Source organism: Scyliorhinus torazame, chromosome 1 (assembly GCF_047496885.1).
Source record: "Scyliorhinus torazame isolate Kashiwa2021f chromosome 1, sScyTor2.1, whole genome shotgun sequence".
NCBI lineage: Eukaryota > Metazoa > Chordata > Chondrichthyes > Carcharhiniformes > Scyliorhinidae > Scyliorhinus > Scyliorhinus torazame.
Genome location: NC_092707.1, coordinates 211782459 through 211800540, shown reverse-complemented (window position 1 = coordinate 211800540; position 18082 = coordinate 211782459). Strand labels below are relative to the sequence as shown.

General features: G+C 46.8%; 1 protein-coding gene across 2 annotated transcripts in view; it reads left to right on the top strand.

Moving 5' to 3' along the window:
- Window positions 1–18082, top strand: part of col9a2 (procollagen, type IX, alpha 2) — a 255307-nt gene that overhangs the window by 138581 nt on the left and 98644 nt on the right. For both annotated transcript variants that reach the window (XM_072502259.1, XM_072502256.1), the window contains 3 exons: window positions 1425–1478; window positions 5700–5753; window positions 10083–10136. In XM_072502259.1, the coding sequence (XP_072358360.1) occupies window positions 1425–1478; window positions 5700–5753; window positions 10083–10136 (162 nt within the window). The remainder of the gene's footprint in view (window positions 1–1424; window positions 1479–5699; window positions 5754–10082; window positions 10137–18082) is intronic.

Here is an 18082-nt window from a genome sequence, read left to right as displayed (position 1 = left end):
TCAATGTCTTCGCCGCAACCATGTCCCGTGGTAATGAATTCCACAGGCTCACCACTCTTTGGGTGAAGAAATGTCTCCTCATCTCTGTCCTAAATGGTCAGACTGTGACCCCTGGTTCTGGGCACACCCACCATTGGGAACATCCTCCCTACATCCACCCTAGCTCGTCCTGATAGAATTTTATAAGTCTCTCTGAGATCCCACCTCATTCGCCTGAACTCCAGTGAAAATAATCTTAACTTAGTCAATCGCTCCTCACACGTCAATCCCGCCATCCCCGGTATCAGCCTGGTAAACCATCGCTGCACTCCCTCAAGAGCAAGAACATCCTTCTTCAGAAAAGGAGACCAAAACTGCACACAGTATTCTAGGTGTGGCCTCACCAACGCCCTGTATAATTCAACAATACATCCCTGCTCCTGTACTCGAAACCTCTCACAATGAAGGCCAACATGCTATTTGCCTTCTGTACCGCCTGCTGCACCTGCATGCTTACCTTCAGCAACTGGTGCACAAGGACACCCAGGTCCCACTGCACACTCCTCTCTCCCAATTTACAGCCATTCAGGTAGTAATCTGCCTTCCTGTTTTTGCTTCCAAAGTGAATAACCTCACACTTATCCAAATTATACTGCATCTGCCATTTATTTGCCCACTCACCAAACCTGTCCAGATCATGCTAAAAGATCTCTGCATCTTGTCACAGTTCACCCTCCCACCCAACTTGGTATCATCTGCAAACTTTGAAATGTTACATTTTGTTCTCTGATCCATGTCATATATATTGTGAACAGCTGGGGTCCCAGCACCGATCCCTGTGGCACCCCACTGGTTACTGTCTGCCAATTTGAAAAGGACCCGTTAATTTCTACTCTTTGTTTCCTTTCTGCCAACCAGTTTTCTATCCACCTCAATACATTTCCCCCAATCCCATGTGCTTTAATCTTGCATGATAATCTCGTACAGGATTTTGTGACTTTGTCAAACGCTTTCTGAAAGTCCAAATATACGACATCGGCTACCCCTTGTCAACTGTACTGGTTACATCTTCAAAGAATTCCAGTAGATTTGTCCAGCATGATTTCCCCTTCATAAATCCGTGCTGACTGTCTGATCCGGCCACTGTTTTCTACATGCTTCGCTATAAACTCCTTGATAATGGATTTGAGAATTTACCCCACTACTGATGTTAGGCTTACTGGTCTATAATTCCGTTTTCTCTCTACCTCCCTTTTTAAATATTAGAGTGGGATGTTAGCCAGTATCCCCCCCCCCCCCACACTCCACCCCCCCACCAATCACTCCCCTAACCCCATCACCCCCTATCATTCCAACCTTCTCCCCCATCTCCCAGGTCTTGAATTACAGCCATGTTTAAGCTATCAAATTGACAACCTGACTAATTTCTTACTCTCTGTTTCCAGGGTAAACAAGGTCCTGAGGGGCCCCTTGGAGATTTTGGTGACAAAGGAGACAGGGTGAGTTATTTCAAAATTGTACCTTAACCTCAGTTTGCCCCAGTGTTACTGAACGGAAATAAAGAGCTTTGTACAGCACCTGTCACAACCTCAAGACATCCTGAAGGAGCTTTTGTACTTGCTGAAGTGTTTATTAAAATTGCCAATGCTGTAATATAAGGAAATTAATGGAGCATCTTGAGGAGTGTTGACGTAATCTAGCATTGTCACAGATCACAGTGCTCAAACGTAACTCAAATAATATCCAGGCTAGGAGACATGGGGTGATAGCCAGTATTCTTCCCTCCCCCCACCATTCTCCAGCATAAATGTCAAGGGTGAACCTGCTCTCACTCTGCCAGCTCACAGCGCAACAATCTAATAGTCGCCAGGCCTTAGCCACCAGAGGAAGTAGTCCTGCTCCCAAGTGCTGCTGGCCCCACCAAATGGTCAGCAGCTTTCTGGCCTCACAGTGCCACCTGGAGTGGTGGTCACTGCTGGGACTGCATCCAGTTGCCAACAAAGATTACTATTGGAGCTGGAAACTGAGGTGAGTGAGAGGGATATTGACAGAGCCAGGCTGGTAGACCCTGGTGTAGAGAGGGCTCGGCAGGGTTTGGGGACATAGGTAGTCAGGCTGTGGTGGGAGGAGAAATGTGGGAATGGGGTCGAAGACCTTGGGATGGGGAAGCTTCCAATCGGCTCTGAGGGCCTGTGAAGGTGGTACCCACTCTCCTCCCCCACCACCACCACAGTTTCTGTCCATCGCCCACTCAAGCAGTGAAAGTTATTGGGCTTCGCACTTGATGCTGGCCTCAGCCAGACATGGAGAAAAACGCAGCAGAGGCAGGTGGGTGGGTGGTGCTACCAACATCACCCATGGCATTACCCCCTGATTACATATCCCGCCTGTCTGCTAGTCCCTGGCTTCCCCTTCACTGCCTCCCGGGGAGGGGAAAATTCAGCCCAACTGTTTAAATCCCAACATGGCAGTGGAGTAGGTTAAACTCCGGTAGATAAATCTGGAATAAAATTCAGTATTAATAATAACCATGAAAACTACCACATTACCAGAGAAATCTAACTGGTGAAAAAATGTCCTTTAAGGAAGGAAATCTGCCATCTTAACCTGTCTGGCTGACATGTGGCTCCTATTAAATGCCCTCTGAAATGGCTGAACAAGCCATTCCGTTGCATCAAACTGCTGCAGAAAATTTGAAAAGAGAATAAAAATTGGGATGGACCACACAGTATCCTAGGTCCCGAACACAACAAAGTCACATCTAGCCCTGTCAACCCTGCCAAGTCCTCCCCACTGACATCTGGGGTCTTGTGCGCGAATTAGGAGAGCTGTCCCACGGAATAGTCCAGCAACAGCCTGGCATTTAAAAAATAATAACCCAGGATGTGGGTGTCGCTGGCTACGCCAGTATTTTATTGCCCATCCTTCATTGCTCTTGAACTCAACGTGTCACACTCAATGGATCATACCTCAGAGACAATGGCCCAGAACCCTTCATTACCATTCCTGGGTATGCCCTGTCCCACCGGCAGAACAGACACAGTGGAGCTGGGGGCACAGAGATATATGGTCAGGAGGGAATTTCCTGTGTGTCCTCAACATTGCATTCAGAGCCCATGAAGTCTCATGGCATCAAGTCAAACATGGGCACGGAAACCTCCTGCCGATTACTGTCAACTGGCCTCCCTGAGCGAATGAATCAGTAATCCTCCATGTTGAACATCACTTCGATCAAGCACTGAGTGTAGCAATGGCGGAGAATATACTCTGGGTGGGAAGACTTCAATATCCATCCCAAGAGTGGTTCAGTGGCACCACTACAGACCAAACTGGGCGTGCTCTGAAAGGCATATCTGTCAGACTGGGTCTGCAGGAGGTGATGAGGGAACCAACAGGAGATGCCACAGATGCATCTGTCCATGATAGTATCAGTAGGAATGACCTTTGTACAATCCTTGTTCAAACAAAGTCTCATCTTCTCAGTGAGGATACCCTCCATCGCGTTGTGTGGCACCACCACCATGCTAAATGGGGTAGATTCAGATTAGATCTAACGACTCAAATCATGAGGTGCTGTGGCCATTAACAACCGCGGAATTGTATGCAACCATAGTTTTCAACTTCATGGAATGACATATCTACCACTCTACCATTTCCACCAAACCAGGGGATTAATCCTGGTTCAATGAAGAGTGCAGAGAGCATGCCAGGAGCAATATCAGGCATACTGAAAAATGAGGTGTCAACCTGGTGAAGCTACAACACAGGAGTGTGCCAAGCAGCATAAGCAGCAAGTAATAGACAGAGCTAAGCAATCCCACAATCCAGTCACCGCTTCTGGCATTTGCAACCATCTTCAGCCAGAAGCGCTGAGTGGATGTCCCCAACATCAAACATGCCAGTCTTCAGCCAATATGAGGCAGTGGTGAAGTCATATTGTCACTGGACTTGTAACCCAGAGATCCAGGTAATGCTCTGGAGACTGGGGTTCGAATCCCACCATGGCAGATTGTGGAATTTGAATTCAGTAAAAGTAATCTGGAATTAAAGGTCTAATGTTGACCATGAAACCATTCTCAATTATTGTAAAACCCATCTGGTTCACTAGTGTACTTTGGAAATTTCCCATCCTTACCTGGCCTGGCCTTCATGTGACTCCAGCTCCACAACAATGTGGTTAACTCTGAAATGCCCCCTCAATTAGGGGTGGGCAATAAATGCTGGTCGTGGAAGCGAAGCCCACGTCCCCTGAAAATTATTTTTTAATAAACAGCTGAAGATACTGGATACTGCAAAGGCTATGGACCCTGACAATATCCCGGCAATAATACTGGAGATTTGTGCTCCGGAACCAGCTGTGCCCGTGCCAAGCTGCTGAGGACAGCTACCAACACTGGCATCTACCCGACAATATCTAAAATTACCCAGTATGTCCTGTCTATAAAAAGCAGCTTCTGCCCCATCAGTCTACTCTCGATCATCAGTAAAGTGATGAAAGGGGTTATCAACAGTGCTATCAAGCAGCATTTACTCAGCAATAACCTGCTCACTGATGCTCAGTTTGGGTTCCACCAGGGTCACTCAGCTCCTGACCTCATTACAGCCTTGGTTCAAACATGGACAAAAGAGCTGAACTCAAGAGGTGAGAATGACTGCCCTTGATATCAAGATAGTATTTGACCGAGTATGGCATCAAGGAGTCCTAGCTAAACTGGAGTCAATGTGAATGAGGCGGAAAACTCTCCACTGTTTGGAGTCATACTGAGCACAAAGGAAGATAGTTAGGACTGTTGGAGGTCTATCATAGTCCTGGGACATCACTGCCGGAGTTTCTCAGGGTAGTGTCCGCGGCCAACCAGCTGCTTCGTCAATGACCTTCCCTTTATCTTAAGTTCAGAAGTAGGAGTGTACACTGATAATTACACAATGGGCAGTATCATTCACAACCTGTCAGGTACTGAAGCAGTCCGTGTCCACATGCAGCAAAACCTGGACAACTTTAATATTTGGGCTGATAATTGGTAAGTAACATTCACGTCACACAAGTGCCAGGCAATGACCACATCTAACAAGAGTACACCAGCCTCCCCTTGACATTCAACAACATTACCATTGGACTCGAACGTTAACTTTGTTTCACTCTCCACACATGCTGAGTTTTTCCAGTACTTTTTAAAAATTATTACCATCGCTGAATTCCCTACTATCAATATCCTGGGGGTTACCATTGACCAGAAGCTTACCCAAACCAACCATATAAATACCGTGGTTATAAGAGGAGGTCAGAGATTGGGTAATCTGATTCACTTCTGGAACTTCAGGCTCACCTGCACTTAGCTGTACTGTATCCCATGTATCAACGTCCCAATTGATTTGAAGTGATTGGTTGAGTATTGCACATCATTAAAATGTTTTAGTTGTAGTGTAATTTTCCTCTCATAGCTAAGCGTCACAATACAAGCAGAGTGTTTATTTGTGGGGAATGTGGGCCTGAGTATAGACACCTTGGTAGCCTGGTTCGCAGATCTACACTGTCAAGAGCAGGATTTCTTTTTGTCCACATTGATACTAATATACATAATAAGACCAGTGTCTCTGCTGCCATTGCTCCTCAGCTATGGCCTTTTTCTCTCTGTGAAATGTATTTTGGCGGAAATATTGTCCAATTGTTCATCCATTTCACTCATTTCCTGATTTCTGTCTGAAATGCCTCTTTGCAGGGAGGGCGAGGGCAAAGGGGACGGCTAGGTCTCACTGGACTCAAGGGACAAAACGTAAGTCATTTTATATTTATTAATAGCAATAGGCTCACAGCCGGACCTGAGTGCTGCCAATCAATGAATTATTTTTAGATGTGGACGATTCATTTGTTATTTGTAATGTTGAGTTGATGTTGAATCGTACAGTGCCGGGTTGTTGCTGGGATTTTGTCTCTGGTCTGAATAGAGGTAGCGGATTTCAGCCAAGTGGCAGACATTTACAGTCTGTGCTCAGTTAGGTTAGGCTGATGTTTCTGCTCTGATGGCTGGCATTGGATAGTACAGCTGCATGGATGGTGGGCAGAGGACTGAATCAGGCTGAGGTGATGAGACTCTCCATGGCAGAATGTTTCACTGGTATTCATTGTCATGGAGAATGGCTATTTGGGCAAGGTAGAACAGAACCGCTGAGATCAATCAAATCTACACCTCAGCTCAACACGGGGTGGATAGGAACAGGAGAACATTTTAGCCTTTCGATCTTGTTCCATCATTCAGTTAGACCACGGTTGTTCTGCATCTCAACTCTATTTACCTGTTTGATTCAATAATATCCACTCCTAACACTGTATCAGCCTTAGTTTTGAAGTTTTCAACTGAGATTCGTCTCAGAGGCTTTTTAATGGGAGAGTTTCTGACTTCATGGTCTGTTGTGTGACGATGTGCTTTCTGGCATCGCACCTGGACAGCTCTAATTCTATGGTTCTAACCTTTGTTTTAGATTTCAGACGACATAGATTCTCCACCCTATCAAATCGTTATAACTTAAGCATCTCAATAGAATCACCTTTAATCTTCTATGCACAAAGGAACATTTAGCATTAGTGTTTGTAAGGGTTAATGTTGGGAATGTGTCAATAGCACCTCCTATAATAATGATGCCAGTGAACCCATGATGAGGAGAGGAGGAGAGTATGTTCATGGCTTCAGCAGTGTAATATTTTGTCATGCACAGCTGTACACAGTTCAGTTGTATGAAGTAAGCCAGTGTTTTTTTGAACATACCAATGTCTCAATCACCATTGTGAAGCTTGACTAACCAATATACATCTGAATACAAGTCTAATCTATGCAACCCGCCTTGATAATTTACTCCTTTAATAAGGCGGTATGGTGGCGCTGTGCTTAGCACTGCTGCCTCACAGCACCGAGGACCCAGGTTCAATCCCAGTCCTGGGTTACTGTTGTGTGAAGTTTTCACATTCTCCCCGTGTCTGCGTGGGTCTCGCCCCACAACCCAAAGATGTTCAGGGTAGGTGGATTGGCCATGCTAAATTGCCCCTTAATTGGAAAAAAAATAAAATCCTTTCGTCTTGGTATTGTTGTAAAATGCCTAAAAGGGATTGCAGCATCTCATCACGAGTAAGGATGTGTGTCATGTGATCCAGTTTTTTTTTTCACTTTTTCTTTAAGCAGAGTGCGCGCGCGCACAGCTCTGCTGCTGATGGCTTCCAGCTTTATGTACATTTTGGAAATATCTTTATGTCTACATGTACATCATGTACCTATAATAAATGACCCCACAATGTTCTTACCCACTCCCTTGTAAGTGATTGGTGCCTTTTCGTTTCTACAAATATATAAAACAAAAAAGAGTGGCTAAGGTAAATATTGGTCCTTTAGAGGATGAGAAAGGAGATTTAATATTGGGGAGATGAGGAAATGGCTGAGGAACTGAAAAGGTTTTTTGGGTCAGTCTTCACAGTGGAAGACACAAATAACATGCCAGTGACTGATGGAAATGAGGCTATGACAGGTGAGGACCTTGAGAGAATTGTTATCACTAAGGAGGTAGTGATGGGCAAGCTAATGGGGCTAAAGGTAGGCAAGTCTCCTAGCCCTGATGGAATGCATCCTAGAGTGCTAAAAGAGATGGCTAGGGAAATTGCAAATGCACTAGTGATAATTTACCAAACTTCACTAGACTCTGGGGTGGTCCCGGCGGATTGGAAATTAGCAAACGTGACACCACTGTTTAAAAAAGGAGGTAGGCAGAAAGCGGGTAATTATAGGCCAGTGAGCTTAACTTCGGTAGTAGGGAAGATGCTGGAATCTATCATCAATGAAGAAATAGCGAGGCATCTGGATGGAAATTGTCCCATTGGGCAGACGCAGCATGGGTTCATAAAGGGCAGGTCGTGCCTAACTAATTTAGTGGAATCTTACCAGTGCGGTAGATAACGTGGAGCCAATGGATGTGGTATATCTGGATTTCCAGAAAGCCTTTGACAAGGTGCCACACAAAAGGTTGCTGCATAAGATAAAGATGCATGGCATTAAGGGGAAAGTAGTAGCATGGATAGAGGATTGGTTAATTAATAGAAAGCAAAGAGTGGGGATTAATGGGTGTTTCTCTGGTTGGCAATCAGTAGCTAGTGGTGTCCCTCAGGGATCAGTGTTGGGCCCACAATTGTTCACAATTTACATAGATGATTTGGAGTTGGGGACCAAGGGCAATGTGTCCAAGTTTGCAGACGACACTAAGATGAGTCAAAAAACAAAAAGTGCAGAGGATACTGGAAGTCTGCAGAGGGATTTGGATAGGCTAAGTGAATGGGCTAGGGTCTGGCAGATGGAATACAATGTTGACAAATGTGAGGTTATCCATTTTGGTAGGAATAACAGCAAAAGGGATTATTATTTAAATGACAAAATATTAAAACATGCTGCTGTGCAGAGAGACCTGGGTGTGCTAGTACATGAGTCGCAAAAAGTTGGTTTACAGGTGCAACAGGTGATTAAGAAGTCAAATGGAATTTTGTCCTTCATTGCTAGAGGGATGGAGTTTAAGACTAGGGAGGTTATGCTGCAATTGGATAAGGTGCTAGTGAGGCCACACCTGGAGTATTGTGTTCAGTTTTGGTCTCCTTACTTGAGAAAGGACATACTGGCACTGGAGGGTGTGCAGAGGAGATTCAGTAGGTTAATCCCAGAGTTGAAGGGGTTGGATTACGAGGAGAGGTTGAGTAGACTGGGACTGTACTCGTTGGAATTTAGAAGGATGAGGGGGGGATCTTATAGAAACATATAAAATTATGAAGGGAATAGATAGGATAGATGGGGGCAGGTTGTTTCCACTGGCAGATGAAAGTAGAACTAGGGGGCATAGCCTCAAAATAAGGGGAAGTAGATTTAAGACTGAGTTTAGGAGGAACTTCTTCACCCAAAGGGTTGTGAATCTATGGAATTCCTTGCCCAGTGAAGCAGTAGAGGCTCCCTCATTGAATGTTTTTAAGATCAGGGGTGGAATTCTCCTCAATCGGCGCGATGTCCGCCGACCGGCGCCAAAAACGGCGCGAATCAGTCCGGCATCGCGCCGCCCCGAAGGTGCGGAATCCTCTGTATCTTGAGCGGCCAAGCCCTAACCTTGAGGGACTAGGCCCGCGCCGGACTGATTTCCGCCCCGCCAGCTGGCGGGAAAGGCCTTTGGTGCCCCGCCAGCTGGCGCGAAACTGACTTTGCCGGGCGGCGCATGTGCGGGAGCGTCAGCGGCCGCTCACGGCATCCCCGCGCATGCGCAGTGGAGGGGGTCTCTTCCGCCTCCGCCATGGTGGAGACCGTGGCGAAGGCAGAAGGAAAAGAGTGCCCCACGGCACAGGCCCGCCCGCAGATCGGTGGGCCCCGATCGCGGGCCAGGCCACCGTGGGGGCACCCCCCGGGGCCAGGTCGTCCCGCCCCCCCCCCTCCCCCCCCAGGACCCCGGAGCCCGCCCGCGCCGCCTTGTCCCGCCAGTAAGAGAGGTGGTTTAATCCACGCCGGCGGGACAGGCATTCCAGCAGCGGGACTTCGGCCCATCCGGGCCGGAGAATCGCCGGGGGGGCCCGCCAACCGGCGCGGCGTGATTCCCGCCCCCGCCGAATATCCGGTGCCGGAGAATTCGGCAACCGGCGGGGGCGGGATTCACGCCAGCCCCCGGTGATTCTCCGACCCGGCGGGGGGTCGGAGAATCCCGCCCCCTGATAGATAGTTTTTTGAAGAATAAAGGGATTAAGGGTTATGGTGTTCGGGCCGGAAAGTGAAGCTGAGTCCACAAAAGGTCAGCCATGATCTCATTGAATGGTGGAGCAGGCTCGAGGGGCCAGATGGCCTACTCCTGCTCCTAGTTCTTATGTTCTTTATATAATTATATTACCCATAACACATATCATGCTGGTGAATCTATGCTGCACTCCCTCCAAGGCTGGTGTCTGCTTCCTGAGGATATAGATGACCGTAGCATCACTTCCTCACTGAAAAACAAGAATTGATCTGATGAGTGTTCCACCATATAAACTTTGTATTGATGTACTCATTTTCCACACGTGGATTCCCTTTACTTACTCTGTCCTGTGTGTTTTATTGTAGGGATTACCAGGCATCGATGGCAAGGACGGCACCCCTGGGGTTCCTGGTATGAAGGTATTTAATGGTGAAAGGATTAGACTTAGTTAGGGAACAGTTTCATTTCTCACTGGAGTTTCAGACCATAATGGGGAATCTTGGGAGTCTTGGTTATATCAATTTCCCACTGGTATGGCGTGCACATTCGTACACACACACACAGTGAGGAGTTTTGATACAAAAATTCAACTCCAGGTGAAGCTTATCCCAGATTTTTCAGAGATAAAATTCATATTCTCAGTGCTGCTACTTGATGATTTGGACTCATCCTCTTGCTACTGACCTGTTTGGATCTCAGCAATTGCCCAGAAGCGCGAACGTCCCAGGACAATTGCACTGTGCTGGGAAGCATCCGACAGAAGAGATTTAAATTGAAAATTTCAAATGGCTCTGTCGGTTTTACATCAATAGTTACTCTGAAAGAGTTAGATCAAATTAACTGCTTCTAACTTAACTATTTTAAATACCTAGGTTGAGCCCCGTAAGGGCCATCCCCCACATTCCACACACTGCTCCCTTACTAATAGAAACATAGACATAGAAAAATAGAAAATATGTGCAGGAATAGGCCATTCGGCTCTTCGAGGGTGCACTATGATCAGGGCTGATCATGCAAATTTAGTATCCCACTCCCGCTTTCTCTCCATACCCCTTTATCCTTTTAGCTGCAAGGGCCAAGTCCAGCTCCCTCTTGAATATATCCACCGAACTGGCCCCAACAGCTTTCTGTGCTAGAGAATTCCACAAGTTCAGAACTCACTGAGAGAAGAAATTCTTCCTCATCTCAGTCCTGATTGGTTTACCTCTTATTCTTAGGCTGTGACCCCTAGTTCTGAGCATCCCCCACATCGTGAACATTCTTCCCGCATCGAGCCTATCCAGTTCCATCAGGATTTTTATATGTTTTTATGAGATCCCCTCTCATTCTTCCAAACTCCAATGAGTACAAGCGCAGTCAATTGAAGCTTTCTTCGTATGTCAGTCCTGCCATCCCGGGAATTAGTCTGGTGAACCTTCGCTGAACACTCAATAGTAAGAATGTCCTCAAAGTAGGAGACCAAAACTGCACACAATACTCAAGGTGTGGCCTCACCAAGGCCCTGTATTACTGCAGCAAGACATCCTACATCTATACTCAAATCCTCTCACTCTGAAGGCCAGCATGCCATTAGTTTTCCTGACCGCCTGCTGTACCTGCATGCCAACCTTCAGTTACTGTTCCACTATGACACCCAGGTCTCGTTGCATTTCCCCTTTTCCTAAACTGCCACCAAAATAATCTGCCTTCCTGTTTTTGCCACCAAAGTGGAAAACTTCATGTTGACCCATATTATATTGCATCTGCCAAATATTTGCCCACTCAGCCAGCCTGTCTTAAGTCACCCTGCAGCCTCTTTACATTCTCCTCACAGCGCACACTGCTATCCAGCTTAGTGCCGACTGCAAATTTGAAGATATTGAATGTAATTCCTTCGCCCAAATCATTAATGTTTTTGTTTACAGCTGGGGTTCCAGCACTGAACCCTGCGGTACCCCACTAGTCACTGCCTGTCACTCTGAAAAGGACCTATTTATTCCCACTCTACCAACCAGTTCTCCATCCACGTCAATACATTACCCCCAATACCATGCGCTTTAATTTTGCTCACTAATCTCTTGTGTGGGACCTTGCCAAAAGCCTTTTGAAAGTCCAGATACACAACATCCACTGGTTCACCTTTGTCCACTCTACTGTTCACATCCTCAAACAATTCCAGAAGATTTGTCAAGCATGATTTCCCTTCAGTGAATCCATGCTGACTTGGACTGATTCTGTCCCCACTTTCCAAATGCTCATTTATTTCATCCTTAATAATTCACTCCAGCATTTTCCCCACCACCGATGCCAGCCTAACCAGTCGAGAATTCCCTGTTTTCTCTCTCCCTCCTTTTTTAAAAAGTGGGGTTTCCCTCCAACCTATAGGAACTCTTCCAGAGTCTATAGAATACTGGAAAATGATCACCAATGCGTCCACTATTTCTCGGACTACTTTCTTAAGTAATCTTTGATGCAGAGCATCAGGCCCTGGAGACGTATGGCGTTTTAATCCCATCAATTTCCTCAATAGAATTTCTTGACTAATAAGGATTTCCGTCAGTTCCTCCTTCATGCTAGACCCTCTGGCCTCTAGTATTTCCAGAAGGTTATTTGTGTCCTCCTTAGTGAAGACAGATCCAAAGTAATTGTTCAACTGTTCTGCAATCTCTTTGTTGCCCATTATGAATTCACCTGATTCTAACTGTAAGGGACCTACATTTATCTTCATCAGTCTTTTTCTCATCACATATCTATAGACGTTTTTGCAGTTTTTATGTTTTCTGCAAGCTTACTCTTGTATTGTATTTTCCCCTTCCAAATTAAACCCTTTGTCTTTCTCTACTGAATTTTAAATTGCTCCCAGTCCTCAGGCTTGCTGCTTTTTCTGGCCAATTTGTATGCCTCCTCTCTGGCTTTAACAATATCCCTAATTTCCCTTGTTAGCCATGGTTGAGCCACCTTCCCCACCTTACTCTTGCGCCAGATAGGGGTGTACAATTATTGAAGTTCATCCATGTGTTCTCTAAATGTCTGCCATTGCCTATCCACCGTCAACATCTTAAGTATCCTTAGCCACCTTATCCCAGCCAATACACATCTCATACCATCAAAGTTAGCTTTCTTTATGTTCAGGACACTTGATTCAGACTTAACTGTCACTCTCCATCTTAATGAAGGATTGTACCATATTATGGTCACTCTTCCCTAAAGGATATTGATCCACTACGTTGCTAATTAATCCTTTCTCATTGCACAATTAACTCCCAGTGCAATCCCAACATCCCCCCCACCCCAATGGGATTCCTCTACCACCTGACCCCAGATGCACAAGTCTCCCCCATTCATCATCCTCCAACCTGAGGGATTAAACGTTTCCCCCCTCATGCTCCAGGTAAGTGGACACCATAATAGCTTCAGCTATTTTGTTTGCCTGAGCAACATAATCAAAACGCTCAGTGTAGGAGCTCCATCGCTCCAAATCTTCATCAAACCACATCAAAAACTCCTACCATTTTTCTACTAATGGAGGTTTCCCGTATGCACATTTCACAACCACATTTTCAGCAGCTACATTGATTCTCTCACCCACGAGACAACAACCCTTTTATTTATCAGCCAGTTGTATAATCTGTCCTGCAGACAGATTATCGTTACTCACGAGCACCGAGCCCCTTAGTTCCCGATAGCATATGTCACGTCGAGTGAAAAGATGAACCTTTCTTTTTCTAACTTTTCTCAGGTACATTTATTTTCCCCAGTGTCTAATCAGCGTATGTTCGTAGTCCTCGTCGCCAGTTTCATGTTGTGTTTTGGCAATCTGATATTAGGGAGCCTTCATGTAGGCCCTGCCTTCTCAAACTTGCTCATCGCCTGAGGTGTGGTGATCCAAAGGTTAAACCACCACCAGTCAGCTCTTCCTCTCAAAGGGGAAAACAGCCTATTGTCATCTGGGACCAGGGAGACTTTACCTTTACTAGGGAGCATGGAGGCTTAAAACAACAGAGCTTTATTTGCAGTGTGTTATCTCTTACATGGATGCTCCTCTCTCTGTCCTGTGCTGGGACTTATGGTGTCACTTCCAGTGAATACATTAATACAACAGAGCTTCACGAGAGCTAATAAGAATTAATGCAAATACAGAGCAGACTCGAACCCCACCATTGAGAGCGGACCTGCCCCCCCTCCCCCCAATGACTGGACCTGCCAACTCCCAGTAGAGGTCCCGACAATGCCCCCAAGTGGACCCGACCACTTCCGTCCCCCCCACAGACCCCTCCCACCCTGTGGATGGACCCAACGCCCCACTTACATGGACACTTTCCTTCTCCCTGGCCTTTCGGGTTCATTGGGCCCCAGATGCTTTCTGGCAGCCAGGGAAGTATAACAGGGGTGTGACCCTCCCTAAGTTCACCGGAAGTGCATGGTGGCCTGCAGGGACTCTTACACTGCCGGCTCCACACAACTCCCGCCAGTCTTCCAGAACTGGTTAGTGTACTTTAAACTCTTGTAATTTCAGCGAGCCAGGACTTGACACAGGGGAAAACTAGGGCCCATTGTGTTCTTCTCAGAGCTTACTGTCCCATATAAATTTGTTTCATCAGTAAACCTAGATACAATCATAGAATCCCCCAAACCCCATTACCCTACCTAACCTTTTGGACATTAAGGGGCAATTTAACATGGCCAATCCACCTAACCTGCGCACCTTTGGACTGTGGGAGGAAATGGGAGCAGAATCACAGAATAATACAGCACAGAAGAGGCCTTTTGGTCCATTGAGTCTGCACCGATGCATGAAAAACACCTGACCTGCCTACCTAATCCTGTTTGCCAACATTTGGCCCAGAGCCTTCTATGTTACGACGTGCCAAGTTCTAATCCAGGTACGTTTTAAAGGATGTGAGGCCATCCGCCTCTACCACCCTCCCAGGAAGTGCATTCCAGACCGTCACCACCCTCAAATCCCCCCTAAACCTTCTGTCCTTCACCTTGAACTTGTGTCCCCTCGTAACAGACCCTTCAACTAAGGGGAACAGCTGCTCCCTATCCGCCCTGTCCATGCCCCTCATAATCGTGTACACCTCGATCAGGTTGCTCCTCAGTCTTCTCTGCTCCAGCGAAAACAACCCAAGCCTATCCAACCTTGCTTCGTAGCTTCAATGTTCTATCCCAGGTAACATCCTGTTGAATTGCCTCTTGCACTCCCTCCAGTGCAACCACATCATTCCTATAATGTGGTAACCAGAATTTCACACAGTACTCCAGCTGTGGCCTCACCAAAGTTCTATGCAACTCCAACATAGCCTCTCTGCTTTTGTAATCTATGCCTTGATTGATAAAGGCAAGTGTCCCATTTGCCTTTTCACCACCCCATTAACCTGCCCTTCTGTCTTCTGGGATCTATGGACAAACATTCCAAGGTCCCTTTGTTCCTCGGAACTTCCCGATGTCAGGCCATTCATTGAATACTTCCTTGTCACATTACTCCTTCCAAAATGTATCACCTCACACTTTTCAGGGTTAAATTCCATCAGCCACTTTTCTGCTTATTTGACCATCATGGGCAGGATTCCTCCGTAATCGGCGGGGCGGGCAACTCTGGCGGGACGCACCTTCAGGGGCTAGGCCCGTCCCGGAGTGGTTTGCGCCCCGCCGGCTGGCGGGAAAGTGGCTTGGTGCCATGCCAACCGACGCCGAAGGGCCTCTGCCGGCCAGCGCATGAGCGGGAGTGCCAGCATGTGCTGGCGTCATCCCCGCACATGCGCAGAGGGCTTCGTTACCGCACCGGCAATGGCGCCGGTGCGGAACAATAGAGTGCCCCCACGGCACAGGCCCGCCCGTGGAACAGTGGGCCCCGATCGCGGTCCAGGCCACCGTGGGGGCACCTCCCGGGGCCAGATCCCCAAGAACTCCGGAGGCCGCCCGCGCCGCCAGGTCCCGCTGGTAAGGACCTACTCCAATTTACGCCGGCGGGACTGGCAAAAAACGGGCGAACTTCGGCCCATTGTGGGCCGGAGAATTCGGGCAGCCCTGGAGCCCATTGAGTCGCACCGGTCCCTGCCATCCTCCGACGTGGGCAGCGCGATTCACGCCGGGCCGATATTTGTTGGGGGGGGCAGAGAATTTGGAGGATGGCGGGGGCGGGATTCACGCCGACCCCCAGCGATTCTCTGACCCGGTCGGGGGGGAGGGATGGGAGGATCCTGCCCCATGTCTATAACTTCCTGTATACCAAGAGACTCAACTCCTGATGAATATGAACCCATACACAGTGTAACACACTGTTCCTGATCAATGTGAGCCCACACACAGTGGAACACACTGTTCCTGATCAATATGAACCCACACACAGTGTAACACACTGTTCCTGATCAATGTGAACCCACACACAGTGTAACACATTGTTCCTGATCAATGTGAACACACACAGTGTAACACACTGTTCCTGATCAATATGAACCCACACACAGTGTAACACATTGTTCCTGATCAATGTGAACACACACACTGTTCCTGATCAATATGAACCCACACACAGTGTAACACACTGTTCCTGATCAATAAGAACCCACACACAGTGTAACACACTGTTCCTGATCAATATGTACCCACACACAGTGTAACACACTGTTCCTGATCAATATGAACCCACACACAGTGTAACACACTGTTCCTGATCAATGTGATCCCACACACAGTGTAACACACTGTTCCTGATCAATGTGAACCGACACACACTGTAACACACTGTTCCTGATCAATGTGAACCCACACACAGGGTAACACATTGTTCCTGATCAATATGAACCCACACACAGTGTAACACACTGTTCCTGATCAATGTGAACCCACACACAGGGTAACACACTGTTCCAGATCAATGTGAACCGACACACAGTGTAACACACTGTTCCTGATCAATATGAACCGACACACAGGGTAACACACTGTTCCTGATCAATATGAACCCACACACAGTGTGACACACTGTTCCTGATCAATATGAACCCACACACGATGTAACACACTATTCCTGATCAATATGTACCCACACACAGTGTAACACACTGTTCCTGATCAATATGAACCAACACACAGTGTAACACACTGTTCCTGATCAATATGAACCCACACACAGTGTAGCACACTGTTCCTGATCAATGTGAACCCACACACAGTGTAACACAGTGTTCCTGATCAATACGAACCCACACACAGTGTAACACACTGTTCCTGATCAATATGAACCCACACACAGTGCAACACACTGTTCCTGATCAATATGAACCCACACACGATGTAACACACTATTCCTGATCAATATGTACCCACACACAGTGTAACACACTGTTCCTGATCAATATGAACCAACACACAGTGTAACACACTGTTCCTGATCAATATGAACCCACACACAGTGTAGCACACTGTTCCTGATCAATGTGAACCCACACACAGTGTAACACAGTGTTCCTGATCAATATGAACCCACACACAGTGTAACACACTGTTCCTGATCAATATGAACCCACACACAGTGCAACACACTGTTCCTGATCAATATGAACCCACACACAGTGTAAACACTGTTCCTGATCAATATGAACCCACACACAGTGTAACACATTGTGCCTGATCAATGTGAACACACACAGTGTAACACACTGTTCCTGATCAATATGAACCCACACACAGTGTAACACACTGTTCCTGATCAATATGAACCCACACACAGTGTGACACACTGTTCCTGATCACTGTGAACCCACACACAGTGTAACACACTGTTCCTGATCAATATGAACCCACACACAGTGTAACACACTGTTCCTGATCAATGTGAACACACACAGTGTAACACACTGTTCCTGATCAATATGAACCCACACACAGTGTAACACATTGTTCCTGATCAATGTGAACACACACAGTGTAACACACTGTTCCTGATCAATGTGAACCCACACACAGTGTAACACATTGTTCCTGATCAATGTGAACACACACAGTGTAACACACTGTTCCTGATCAATATGAACCCACACACAGTGTAACACATTGTTCCTGATCAATGTGAACACACACAGTGTAACACACTGTTCCTGATCAATATGAACCCACACACAGTGTGACACACTGTTCCTGATCACTGTGAACCCACACACAGTGTAACACACTGTTCCTGATCAATATGAACCCACACACAGTGTAACACACTGTTCCTGATCACTGTGAACCCACACACAGTGTAACACACTGTTCCTGATCAATGCGAACCCACACACACAGTGTAACACACTGTTCCTGATCAATGTGAACCCACACACAGTGTAACACACTGTTCCTGATCAATGTGAACCCACACACAGTGTAACACACTGTTTCT